Here is a 12,610-nt window from a genome sequence, read left to right as displayed (position 1 = left end):
TACAAATACAAAAATTAGCTGGGCATGGTGGCGGGTGCCTGAAATCCCAGCTACTCAGGAGGCTGAGGCAGGAGAATTGCCTGAATCCGGGAGGTGGAGGTTGTAGTGAGCCGAGATCATACCACTGCACTCCAGCCTGGTGACAGAGTGAGACTCCATCCCCCATCCCACTCCCCCCCCAAAAAAGAAAAAAAGAAAACCTTTATCCTAAGTCTGTATGTATAAGGAAAGAACATAGTATATATAGGGGTTGGTACTATCTGCTGTTTCAGGCATCCGCTGGGGGCCTTGGGACATCACCCCGTCCCCATCTCCTGCATAGAAAGAGGGTCTACTAGTTCTCTGAGGTCATCTACAGGATGGTGTGGAAGGACATGGAGTAATCAATGCGCCTGTCTCTCTGTCCCTGGTGAACAAGGTGGACTTCTGGCGTGGCCCAGCCAGACCCAGCCTCCCTGTGGATATGAGAGTTCCATTCTCTGAACTGAAAGACATCAAAGCTTATCTGGAGTCCCATGGCCTCGCTTACAGCATCATGATAAAGGACATCCAGGTGAGGCCCTGCGCCCGTTGGGGCACTGCCTTCCGCCTCCCTTTCTGGGTGGGGCCAGCATAGAGGACATGTCCTCAGGGCTAAAAGTGGACATGCTGTTTTTGGGTCTCCATCGGTGTATTTGTGAACATGTTGTGGAAGGAAGTGAACCACACGCTTCTCAGAAAGACTCTGAAGCTAGGACAGAGTTCATGGGGGAAGCACTCACAATGTGGGAGTGGAGAGGGTGCCTGTGATGAGTCCTCCTGGGGACGGATTTGCAGCTAACAAACAGCAAAGGCGCGGGGAGAATGGAGGAGGGAGGGTTCAGCTGGGTTCTCCCGGGGCATCGTGGGAAGGTGCCCTGGATAGCTTCTTCCTTTGCTTATCTGATCGCTCCCTCCTGTTCCTGCTGTGTCTCAGCCATCCAGTACCCGGGGGAACTGCTTTACTCTAGAGAAGTGGGAAACGCAGAAAGAAGCAGAGAAAGCACTGGTGTGGCTTCCTTCCCCTGACCTCCACTGTATGGCTCTCGGCACGGGGCATCTTCCCCAGGCAGGATTCTCCCAGAGGAACTGTTTTGGGAGAAGCAGCGATAGACCCACTCTTGGGTAGGGCAAGTAGCCCTCATCCTGGACACCCCAGTCTCCCTGCTGCTTTCCCTGCGTCTTTTCTTAACATTGTAAAATTCTGTTTCAATTGTTCTATTTTCTGGAATATCCTCAAAAGCCCCTGAAAGGTGGTGGTAGCACAGCCTCCTTCCTAGAGATCTTTGTGGGTACCACTCCTTGGTTAAGTTTCCCCCACCCCGACCTGCTGCATCTTTCTGCAGCTGCTGCTGCTGGCTATGTACCTGTGGAACTGTATCCATCAAGATTCATTCCCATCCTTGTTGTATGGCGCTAATCTCCCCTGAGGGCTCCGAGTGTGGGAACACAGAGCCTCCCTGGGCGGGGTGCACACACTTGACACCGCATGCCAAGGGATCAACGCATTAGGCAGCATTCCTTTCCCAGGCGAGCGAGTGCAGCGCTGGGGCACTTCGGTCCTTTCAAAGACCTTTATCCCTCATCAGGCACATCTGTTTCCCGCTCAACATGTGGGGGTGGTATAGTTCTCTAATTAAATCCCCTACAAACAAAAATGGGGCAACTCCCACAGACAGAAGGGGCTACCACATCAAAAGAAAGAACTTCATTCTCATTTTTAGCCCAGGCCTCTATTGTGAAGTTTCCATTTCCCTGGTTCAGCCCCACCCTGGGAACTCCACAGCATTTGGCAAACAGATACACAGAGGTCTCTAAAAACTTTCTGTTGATTTCTGCACATCAGAGATGGCCCCAGAGTCCCCTCTGACTATCCCCCAAGGGCTCTCGCCACATCTGCAGCCCCGAGTCCCTCTAGCGCTTTGCCCTCCCTCTCAGGAAAATGCTGTGACCTCTTAGCCTTGATCCAGCCAGGCAGGATTTTCACTAACTCGTTCTTCCTGCAATGATCAAGTGCTCACTGCCATACTTATGATCATATTTTGGTTTAGAGGGAGCCAGGGCTGGGGGTGGCTGTTGTGTGGATTTGTGGTTGATGATGGGGAGGGGTCCAGGAGGAGGGAAGCTGAGATTTGCTAACAGGACCTAAGGGCTTCGCACCCCTCAGGCTTTGGCGTCCAGTCTTGTATTTCAGATACAGAGGCAGGGGTCCAATATCTCCCTGTCTTCTGGATCTCCTCAGCCAAGTACTTGGCAATGCCCCTGCAGGGTGGGCCCTTAGTGGTTGTCTGCTGAATGACTTGCTCTGTTGGGGTGTTCAGGACAGGCACGACGTTATTCATATGTCAGTCTTTGTTCCCCTGGCCCCTCCCCTCAGTGAAGGTCCAGCTCCACGCTCCGCATCCATCTTTCTACCCCAGCACCTATGGTAGGACTTGCCGCTCTGTTGGGGATTCATAAGTGTCAGTGGAATTACTGGACATTCATTAGGAGGAAGAAAGGAAAGAGGAGTGGTCGTGTTTGGTGGCCAGGACCAGGCTGGAAAACCTCGATGCTGGTTTTCGCTTTTGCCAGAGGCAGGGGAGATTTTGGAATCTCTCCCTCCCTCTGCCCTGTGATCAGAGGGATGCTTGAGAAACATGAGGCAGGGCCATTCATTCCGCTCCCAGACACAGAGTGACCTACTGTGTGCTGCACATAGGGCAAGGGGCTAGAAACACAGAGATAAAAACCTGGCCCTGTATCCAGGGGAGATGGAGGGTGGAGGGGGATGGGGGGGATGGGGATGGAGGGAAGTAAATCGGTGATTACAATGGAGTGGATGAGTGGCTGATGGAGTGAGGGCCGTTGCTATGGAAGCGCATACAAGAGGCACTGCACGCCGTGCTTCTGAGAAGGCAGTAATTACGGTGTGCTGAAGAGCAGGTGAGGGGGGCTGGCCAGAGGAAGGGGGGCCCCCACCGCGACTGGCGATGAGGCCAGACCCCATTGCAAAGAGTGTCCTCCACCATGAGATGAGGTCAGGATTTTATCCTGAAAACTAGGGGGGACCCACCGGAGGTGCTTTGACATGATCAGATTTGCATTTCAGAAAACCCACCCTGACAGTGAGAGTGTTGAGTTGGGGACAGGGCCAGGGAGAGACTGACAGGCAGGAGGGTGGTGAGGAAATTGCAGCGGGCCAGGCAAGAAATTATCTGATTCCAAGCGAGCTCTATTTGCATTTAATTTTTCTTCACCTCCTCGTTCTTTTCAGCCCTTTGGTTGTTTTTTTTTTCCCCCTAGGATGAGTCACCATGGAAAAGCTTCACTTGAGCAATCAGCTCTGTGGATTTTAATGGCTTTTTTCTGATTACAAAATTAATAAATATTCATGTTAGATAATTTGGAAAATAGTGGAAAGCACAAGGAGAAAACAAAAATCACCCATGTTCCGACCATCTAGAGCAGAATACAATCTAGTGCAAATATCGCTTTGCCAATTTCCCTCTCCCTCATGGATCACTTTCATCACCATGCAAATAGAGTTATTTCTCCCATTTAAAAAACTCCTCTCTTGATCCCTTCCCTCTCCCCTCCAGCCATCATCTATGCTTCCCCATAGAGTGAAACTCCTGAAACACTGACTCTCCCTGCCATCTCTTCCTTTTCCGCCAGCAGGCTGCCCAACCCCTCACTTCACCAAAGCTGCCCTCGACAATGTCACACGCAACTCCCAGATCCAACCCAATGGCCGACTCTCAGTGTTCCCCTTCCAACAGCACAACTGGTTGCTCTCTCCTTCCTGGAGCCTGTCTCTTCTCCTGGCATCCAGGACTTCTGTGTTCTGTCTCCAGCCAGCACCTGCTCTCCTGGATGCAACCACCTACTCATTGTTTCCACCTGGGGGTTCAGCGGGTATCTCCAACTTTCCAGGTCCAAACCCAGCTCTTCCGGCCCTTCATCGGTGCCTCCACAGCCCTTCCTGTCTCAGGAAATGACAACACCATCCTTCCAGTCACTCAGACAAGAAGCTGGGAGGCATTCTTGACCCCTTCCTCTAACCCCTCGTCAGCAACAGGTTCATTGCTGCCTTCAGAATGGATCTTAGCACATCCCACACCACCGCACCACCCCCCAGGGCCCATGCGCCATCTCCTCCTCACCTGGGTTCTTCCAGTGGCTTTCTAACTGCTCCTCCCCATTCCCAGCCTTAACTCCTTATTACCTAGTCTCAAACCAGCAGCCAGAAGGGTCCTTTAAAACTACACCAATTCGAGCATGTGGTTCCTCTGCTTAAAACTCAACTGATCTGGGGAAAAAGCCAAAGCCCTTGCAAGGGTCATAAGGTTTTCTTTTCATTTTATTTTATTTTTTCATTTGGAGACAAGGTCTCGCTCTGTCATCCAGGCTGACGTGCAGTGACATGATCACAGCTCACGGCAACCTCGACCTTCCAGGCTCACTCCATCCTCTTGCCTCAGGCTTCTAAGTAGCTGGGATTATAGGCCCACATCACCACACCCAGCTAATTTTTGTATTTTTTGTAGAAATGGGGTCTGACTATGTTGCCCAGGCTGGTCTTGAACTACTGGGCTCAAGCAACCTGCCAACCTTAACTTCCTAAAGTGCTGAAATTACAGGTGTGAGTCACTATGCTAGATCGGTCATCTTATTTTAAATTGTACCCTTCTTCTCCCCTGTTTCCCCAGCTCCCTCTTTCCTTCCCATTTCACTCTTCTTGACATTTACCATTTTCTCATCATCGATATGGTTTAATTACTTTTGAAAATTATTATTTTGCTAGCTTAAGGGTACAGTTTTTATTTGTTTGTTTGCTTTGGGTTTGAGACAGGGTCTCACTCCATCACTCAGGCTGGAGTGCAGTGGCACGATCTTGGTTTACTGCAGCCTCTGCCTCCCAGGCTTAAGCAATTCTTGTGCCTCAGCCTCCCAAGTAGCCGAATTACAGGCACATTCCATCACATCTGGCTAATTTTTTTTTTTTTAGTAGAGACAGGGTTTCACCATGTTAGCCAGGCTGATCCCAAATGCCTGGCCTCAAGTGATCCACCTGCCTCAGCCTCCCAAAGTGCTGGGATTACAGGCATGAGCCGGTGGAGTTTTTTTTTTTTTTTCTAAGCTGGGGTCTTGCTATGTTGCCCAGGGTGGAGCACAGTGGCAATTCACAGACACAATCATAGCGTACTGCAGCCTTGAACACCTGGGCTCAAGAGATCCTGCTGCCTCAGTCTCCTGAATAGCCGATACCGCAGGCATGCACCAACATGCCTGGCTTGAACACAGAGTCGTAAAGGTAGAAATGCTGTTGGTTGGTGTGAGGGTGAGTGTCAGCTCCAGAGAGAAGACAGCAGGGAGGATTGCAGGAGAAGGCAGGGAAGACAGGAAAAGTGATGGGCAAGACCCTGGGAGAGACAGAGTCTGGCTGCATCATGGAGATAGGGACAGAAGAGGACCCAGGCCCCCCTGTTGGGCCACAGGAAGGGCAGGTGCTGACTGTCTCACTCATATGACCATGAATTGGGGCTTTCTGCCTTCCACGTCCTGCAGAAGCCATCTTACCTCTGGAGGAATCCACACTTCCTGGTCATGCCTTGTAGTGCTCCATCACAGACCCCTGGAGTCACCCCAAAGTTATTACCACCCTCCGTATCGTCGTCACCTTCCTCATCATTATAGCTAACGTTCTCTAGCATTTACTACATGCCTGGCAAAAGTCTAAGCATTTAGCTTGTAATAACCGTTCTAATCCTCTTGAGAACATTTTTTTTTTTTTTTTTTGAGATGGAGTCTTGCTCTGTTGCCCAGGCTGGGATGCCGTGGCGTAATCTTGGCTCACTGCAACCTCCACTTCCTGGGTTCAAGCAGTTCTCCTGCCTCAGTCTCCTGAGTAGCTGGGATTACAGGCATGGGCCACCATGCCTGGCTAATTTTTGTATATTTGGTAGAGACAGGGTTTCACCTTGTTGGCCAGACTGGTCTTGAACTCCTGGCCTTAAGTGATCCACCTGCCCCGGCCTCCTAAAATGCTGGGATTACAGGTGTCAGCCACCATGCCGAGCCCTCATGAGACCATTTTAAAGTATGTGCTAAAGTATGTGATAATATAACCTTCATTTTGCAAAGGGGAAACTGAGGCACAGAGAAGTTAGTAATTTGCTGGAGTTGGTGGCAGGATAGGGGTTAGCCTGAGCTCCCGCACCCTCAGACTCCACTCTCAAGCCATCTGTCTCCTTAGTGGTCATCACTGTTGTTTGTGTGGCATTTTAACTTTGCCTTTTGGACAGGGAAGCCTTGTGGCTTGGCCTTGACCTCTGAGGAGGTCCATTCTGAAAACATCAGATCAGCAGCCACCCCACACATCCAGGGCCACGGGACTGGAGTTGCTACTGGCCATGTAGCTTCTACTGCAGATGTTAGGCCTGGAAGAGAAGGCCGGGAGCATGGGAGGAGAGGCCGTGGCCGCTGTCCCGGAGCCCCCAACCCATGCTGTTTCCAGGAGCTGTGTCCATTTTGCATCTGTGGTTGGAGCTGGGCTGTGAGAAATCCTGCTCTCCCCCGCCTCAGCTTCAGTGCTGGGGCCCCCCTGCCTCCTCCCCTGCTCAGCCCGGGAGGGCTGTTCTTCCCTCGAGGGTCCCCATCCTTCCTGACTCATCGTAAATTAATTCACACTGAGGTATTACTTTCTCTGTCAGGTTAGGCCTTCCAGGGAGGCAGATGGCTTACTTCTGAGTTGGTTGGGTTCTTTGTTTTGTTATTTTTTCCTGAGAAGCCTGACAGGGCTGTCATTAGGCATTCCTCAGCCTGTGGCCAGACTACATTCTTCCCTCTGTCATCCCCTTCCCTTGGCCCCACGCATGGAGCAAACGTTGGTGCGGTTTCCAGGCCAAAGCAGATTCATGCTCCTGGGAGTAGGGCCAGCTGTGGGGGCTGAGGATTCCCAGTTGGAAAGTGGGTGTCACCTCCATTCACAAGGCTGTGAGGGTGTCTGAAAAGTTATTTGCCGTTTGGTGCTGACTTTCCATTTGCCTCCAAGCTCTTGTGCGGAAGAAGGGACAGCCTCCTGGGTCTTGGCTTCCTGTGGGTGTCCCGGGGCTGTTTGGGGAGAATTGGGTCCTCTAGTCCTTTTTTCCCCAATTTTTCCTTCCTGTCCTCCACTTCCACCCCCACTCCAGGCTTCTACGAGATCCCTGGAGACCCTTTACCTTGTCCTCATGGCTGGCAGGCCGCTGTCTTCCTTGCAGCTGCTCGTCACAGCTGATGGCGCCAGGCACACAGCGGCTGGCACACATTGGTCATGGTAGGCTGTTGAGATTTAGGTCAGCTTCCTAGGAAGAAGACAAATTCCTTTTGTTAGAGCTTCCCAGAAGTGACTGCCAATGGCCAGAGAGGACAGCGCTCCTCCAGCCATATCTAACTTACCCAGCGATCCCAGCTGTGCCCGCCGCCGGCCAGTACAGCTGGAAAACATGGCAACTGTAATTGCCTTGCATGGAGTCGGTGCTTAAACATAAAGTGAGCCCCAAACATCAATTTCCAGTCCCATTTTGAAATCTACGGACTTGAGCATTCTAAGTGAGCCCACTAGGCCTTGGGGATGAGTGAGTCATTAGGCTGTGCCTAATCTACGGCAGGTGGGGCGGGAAGGAAGACTCCGCAGTGTTAAAATGCACGCTCTGAATGAAGAAACGCCCCAAACAGGCTTTGTGTGAGCAACATGGCTGTTTATTCATCCGGGCGCTGGTGGGCTGAGTCCAAAAAGAGAGTCAGCGGAGGGCGGTGGGATAGGAGTTGGTTTTATAGGTTTGGGGTAAGCAGTGGAAAGTTACAGAAGTTACAGTTTAGGGTGGACTTTTTGCAAGCAGGGAGGGGGTTGTAGGCTTGCAAGGTGGGAGGGGGTCATAGGGTCTGGAGTCACAAGGTTGACCAAGGTTGGTTACGAAGTCCAATGTGATTGGGGCTGGAATAAAAAACAATAGAAGAACGTCGCAAGTTACTTAGGCACCGCAGGGGTTAATCGTTCTTCTGTTTTTCATGGTCTTCTAGTTACTTTAGGTTTTCTAATTCCAGAAGGCCCTCCAGAGGTGTCCGTGTGGGTCATGGGGGTCGCCATAGCATCCATGGCACCATCAGTCAGCCTAAAAGACCTTACACACAGTAGCCTTTCGGCTGTTATTTATTCATTTAAAAGTTCCTACTTATTGAAGTAGGATAAGCACATTGCCAAAATGTAAAAATAGAGAAAAGATTTACTCAAAATTCGCCTTCTTCTATCTTAGCAGGCATTGTGAACATTTTTGTCTATATTCTTGGCATTTTAGTGTCTTGTGTTCTTATGTTCAGGGGTCTTTGATTTTTCATTATTGTAAAAAACTTCTAAATTGCAAAAATAGTACAGTGGAGTTTTTAGTTGTTGTTAACATTTGCATGCTCTTTCTGTTCACACACATGCACACACGCACAAACATATCTGTGTATGTGTGTTTGTGTTTGTGTGTGTGTGTTTGTGTGTGCGTGTGTTTAGAAATAGAGTGTTGCTCCATTGCCAAGGCTAGAGTACAGTGGTGCGATCATAACTTACTCTCAATCATAGCTCACTCTAGCCTCTGACTCACAGGCTCAAGCAATCCTCCTGCCTCAGCCTAAGTAGCTGGGACTAGAGGCACACATCACCAAGCCTGGCTAATTTTTCAGTTTTAATTTTTTATAGAGACAGGGTCTCCCTTTGTTGCCCAGGCTGTTCTCAATCTCCTGGGCTTCAGCTATCCTCCTACCCCAATCCTATCCCAAAGTGCTGGGATTACAGGTGTGAGCCACCATGCCCAGCCTGTATATATGTTATTAGTGTTGGCCTTTAGTTTTGATAGTTGGCCTTAAGGAACCCAAGGCTACAGACTAGGATAACTGGTTCTCATCTCACCTCTGCCACTTGTTAGCTTTGCCATTAAGTCCCTTTACCTCTCCAATCTGCTTTAGCGCTAACACAAATAGCTCATTTCTGTCCTGTTATTGGGTCATCTGATCAGATCAAGTGAGATAGTGAAGATAAAGAAGCTTGGTCAACTAAGGCTCTAGCCCCAAATAAGTAATTGGCAAGATTTAGTTGTGGCCCAGTGCTGCGAAGGAAGGGCAACTTGGGTTAATGTTGAGGATTAACAACAGATAAAGAGGATGCTTTCTCAGCGTCCTCTGTGGCAAAGGACCCAGGTACTTCCCACACTGGACAGTTGGTGCAGAAACCTGGGGTGCCTTGGTCTCTGGATGCTGATGTAAGGGCATGAGTTTGGGTAAAGGACACTAGCTCATCTCACTGTGACCCAAGCAGGGAAAAATGTCCCAAGATGATGTTGCTGGTCTGAGCAGTGAGTGAGTGGTCAAGCCAACCAGGCACTACACTGTCCTCTGTATGGGCAGCAGGAAGTACCATGTAAGGTTTGAATGCTGACTCCATGTTGATACCCAAGGACATTGCTTTTGGCTCACCCAGACATGTTTAGGAGGTGAGTGAAAGACCACTGGCACATGAATCATAATGATTTGGACTGACTTTGGCCATGCCTGGCATTCTGAATGGCTTGCATACCGGTTGTCTAGGCTATTTCCTGGAAGTGGAATTAACGTTGGGGGTCAGAGGAACCCTCTGCTTCTTCCAGGGGGTCAGTGCACATGGTCCAGCTAGGGTCCTGAATCAACAGAGTGTTTATCAGGTGCAAAAGGAATGTTGGCAGTAGACCATGAGCACCTCTTTTTTCCCCCCAAAAAGCACCTTCAAATCCATGATTACATTTTATCCTATGAGGTGGCAAGGCAGATATTGCTTTCCAAATTTTCAGGCAGAGGAAACTAAGGCCACAGCAAGTTCCGTAGCCAGTTAGTGGTAGAGGCAGACCTAGAACCCAGCTCTCTGGACTCCTTGTCCTGTGCTCATTTGGGAAATGACAGCATGACTGCTAGTTTGCCAGGTAGAAGAGTCACTCAGCAAACGAGCTTCCTTGTGTTGTGTAGTTCACACTCAGGGTGGCTCATTCTCCTGTGTTGCTGCTGTCTTTATGCACAGCCAGAGGCAGGGCTCAGAAGAGGCATAGCCAGCCCAGCTCTCCCCTTCCTTTCCAATATGTGTTCTTCATTACCCAGGTGCTGCTGGATGAAGAAAGAGAGGCCATGGCAAAATCCCGCCGGCTGGAGCGCAGCACCAGCAGCTTCAGTTACTCCGCATACCACAACCTGGAGGAAGTAGGTCTGCCCAGGGAAGCTCTGGGCTCTCTCATATTTTTGGGCTCCTTAGGGTCTTCTGACTCAGGCAGAAGCTAGTGAAGGACTCTAGGGTTTATGGGAGACTGTGACTGACACTTGGGGACTGTACAGTAGACATTAGGTCTGCTAGGCAGAGAGTCAGCTTCAAACGGGTCCAGAAGCCAGGATTCAGATAGAGGGGACAGTAGTTCAGCTGTATAGCCCTAGGCAGGAACACAGCAGAGTAATGGGTCTCCTAGGCAGGGACCCATTATGGGCCAGAATAGAGCAGGTAGAAGCTACCTTCATCTTGACAGAGCAGGAACATCATCATCTTGAACAAACATTACAATTCTAAGTTTCCCGAGGTTAAAAAACTGCCTAAATCCAGTCTTTATAGTTATAAAATGGACAAAAATTAACCAGAAGCCCCTCTCAGGTTTATTTCTCTTAAATAAACCTGACTGTTAAGCTGCATTTTGTGTTTCTTTCCTCTTTCTTTAACTCTTACACACATCTAATCCTATGGCTGGGGACCTAGGGCTCTCAGCCTGTCCATGACCAGCCGTGGTGTTCATGGCCCCAGCTGTGGGTGCTGGGGTATATATGAGGGGCAGGAAGCCAGGGAAATTGGAGAGCCGTATTTTTAGAATAAAAGGGAGTGCCTTCACTTGGAGAAAATTCATGATCATAGTTACAGTCAGCCAGGGCAGGTATAGCTAATTGCGACTTGTTTATAAAGAAGAATGAACACGGAGGGTGCAGGGATGCCCACTCCAGAAAGGAACTCAAGGCACGGGTCTCATTTTGCGTGTCAAGGACATAACATTATTGATATCATCCATCCATTATCATAATCACTTTTCCCACTTCACATTTTCTTTCATATATTTGTTAATTCAATTCCCTGTATTGAAAGAACAAGAGAATGAAATAATACAGTCTGTCACTATTTATTGATACCAAAGATAAATAAAACAAGAACCCTGCCTTCAAGGGCCTTACAGTCTAAAAGGAGCAAGAAGATAAAAACAACACTACATGGTCTGTGAGATCTGTCAAATGGATTGAATAGGCCAAAGAATGGAGGCAAGAGAGAGAATTTCCAACCAGAGAGAGCCGTGTGGGTCGAGCCTGGGGATTTGAGCAGACTCAGCACACATTGTTCTCCCAGGCAAAGGCACAGAGCAAGGAGCCTGGGAATCCAGCAAGACCACAACTCACTTCCTTTAGCTCTGAGGGAATGCTCTACTTTTGCAATTCTTTATCTGTGTTCTTTTAGATTCTCTGAGGAGGTGGGAAAGCATTGAGGAGAGTGGGAAGGGGCACAGAGAACATTCAGAGAGGCCGTGGTGTTCATCCTGTGTAATTGCCAATCTTACACACTTCTTTCCTTTCAGATATATAGCTGGATTGACAACTTTGTAATGGAGCATTCTGATATTGTCTCAAAAATTCACATTGGCAACAGCTTTGAAAACCGGACCATTCTTGTCCTGAAGGTAAAAAACCAATGGTGTCAACTTGTAGACTCTACATTGAGGCCCTCTGGCATAAGACTGATCTCATGTGGGGTAGTGGCTGGGTGGGAGTTTTGCGGAGAAGGACAATGTGTATACTCTTGTCCCCAGGTGACGTATAAGCTTTGAGGTGTTACATTCAGAGATCCACCCTTGTAGGTATGAAGAGGTGACAGTGTGGTGACATGGCATGTCCCTGGTCAGAAAGTAGGTGGGAGGATGGCCAAGGGGTTAGGCTGTAGAGTGGCAGTTGTCACTCTGGACTTGGGGTGTGAGTGTGGATGAGTTGCCATTCTTTCTGTTACCTCAGTTGCTTCATCCGTTTAATAGGAACAGAGGTACACAGAGGTACACAAAGGGCCCACTTGCTAATGAGGTCATCTGGCTCAGACAGCCCTGCAGACAGGCCAGAGTCTATAGAGAAGCTTCCCAACCCTTCACAGCAGCCACTGGAACAGAATTCAAGCAAACTCAGGACGCTGCAGTTCCCTAGGTCATGAAGTAGGAGAAGTGAATGCAGAGCCCTCAGGAAGCAACTCTTAGTTTGAGCCTAAAAGGGCACCCAAGAGTGTGGACCCTGCAGGGCATTTAGCATCAGCTGTCAGGAAAGATAGGTGCCTACTGCCACTCTCAATAATTCTTGGTGGGCTCTTCTGAACAGCCAAGTGGACTCACGTAACTTGGGACTTGACTTCACCTGTCCCTGCTTCCATTTCTCCAGGGGCTGTGGTCTTCTCTCTCTAATGTTGTTGGAATCTTTGCTACTCAAAGCACGGTCCCTGCATAGCAGTATCAACATCCCCTGGAAGCTTACTAGAAATGCCAAACCTTGGTCGGGC

The 12,610-nt window shown here is 49.4% G+C and overlaps 1 protein-coding gene and 1 long non-coding RNA gene across 5 annotated transcripts in view; one reads left to right on the top strand and one right to left on the bottom strand.

Annotated features, from left to right (window-relative positions):
* CPA5 (carboxypeptidase A5) overlaps nt 1-12,610 on the top strand; it is a 26,088-nt gene that overhangs the window by 4,203 nt on the left and 9,275 nt on the right. For 3 of the 4 annotated variants that reach the window (XM_037739997.1, XM_017532549.2, XM_017532551.2), the window contains exons 3-5: nt 419-553; nt 10,153-10,251; nt 11,652-11,753. In XM_037739997.1, the coding sequence (XP_037595925.1) occupies nt 419-553; nt 10,153-10,251; nt 11,652-11,753 (336 nt within the window). The remainder of the gene's footprint in view (nt 1-418; nt 554-10,152; nt 10,252-11,651; nt 11,754-12,610) is intronic. The other variant, XM_017532550.2, reaches the window with a different exon arrangement.
* On the bottom strand, nt 5,137-7,540 carry LOC119471876. Its single transcript, XR_005200976.1, has 2 exons — nt 7,441-7,540; nt 5,137-7,346 (listed from the first exon to the last, which is right to left on the bottom strand). It is a non-coding gene; the product is annotated as an uncharacterized LOC119471876 (long non-coding RNA).

This window comes from Cebus imitator, unplaced genomic scaffold, assembly GCF_001604975.1.
Source record: "Cebus imitator isolate Cc_AM_T3 unplaced genomic scaffold, Cebus_imitator-1.0 Scaffold77, whole genome shotgun sequence".
Taxonomy (NCBI): domain Eukaryota; kingdom Metazoa; phylum Chordata; class Mammalia; order Primates; family Cebidae; genus Cebus; species Cebus imitator.
This window is presented reverse-complemented; position numbering and strand designations above follow the sequence as displayed.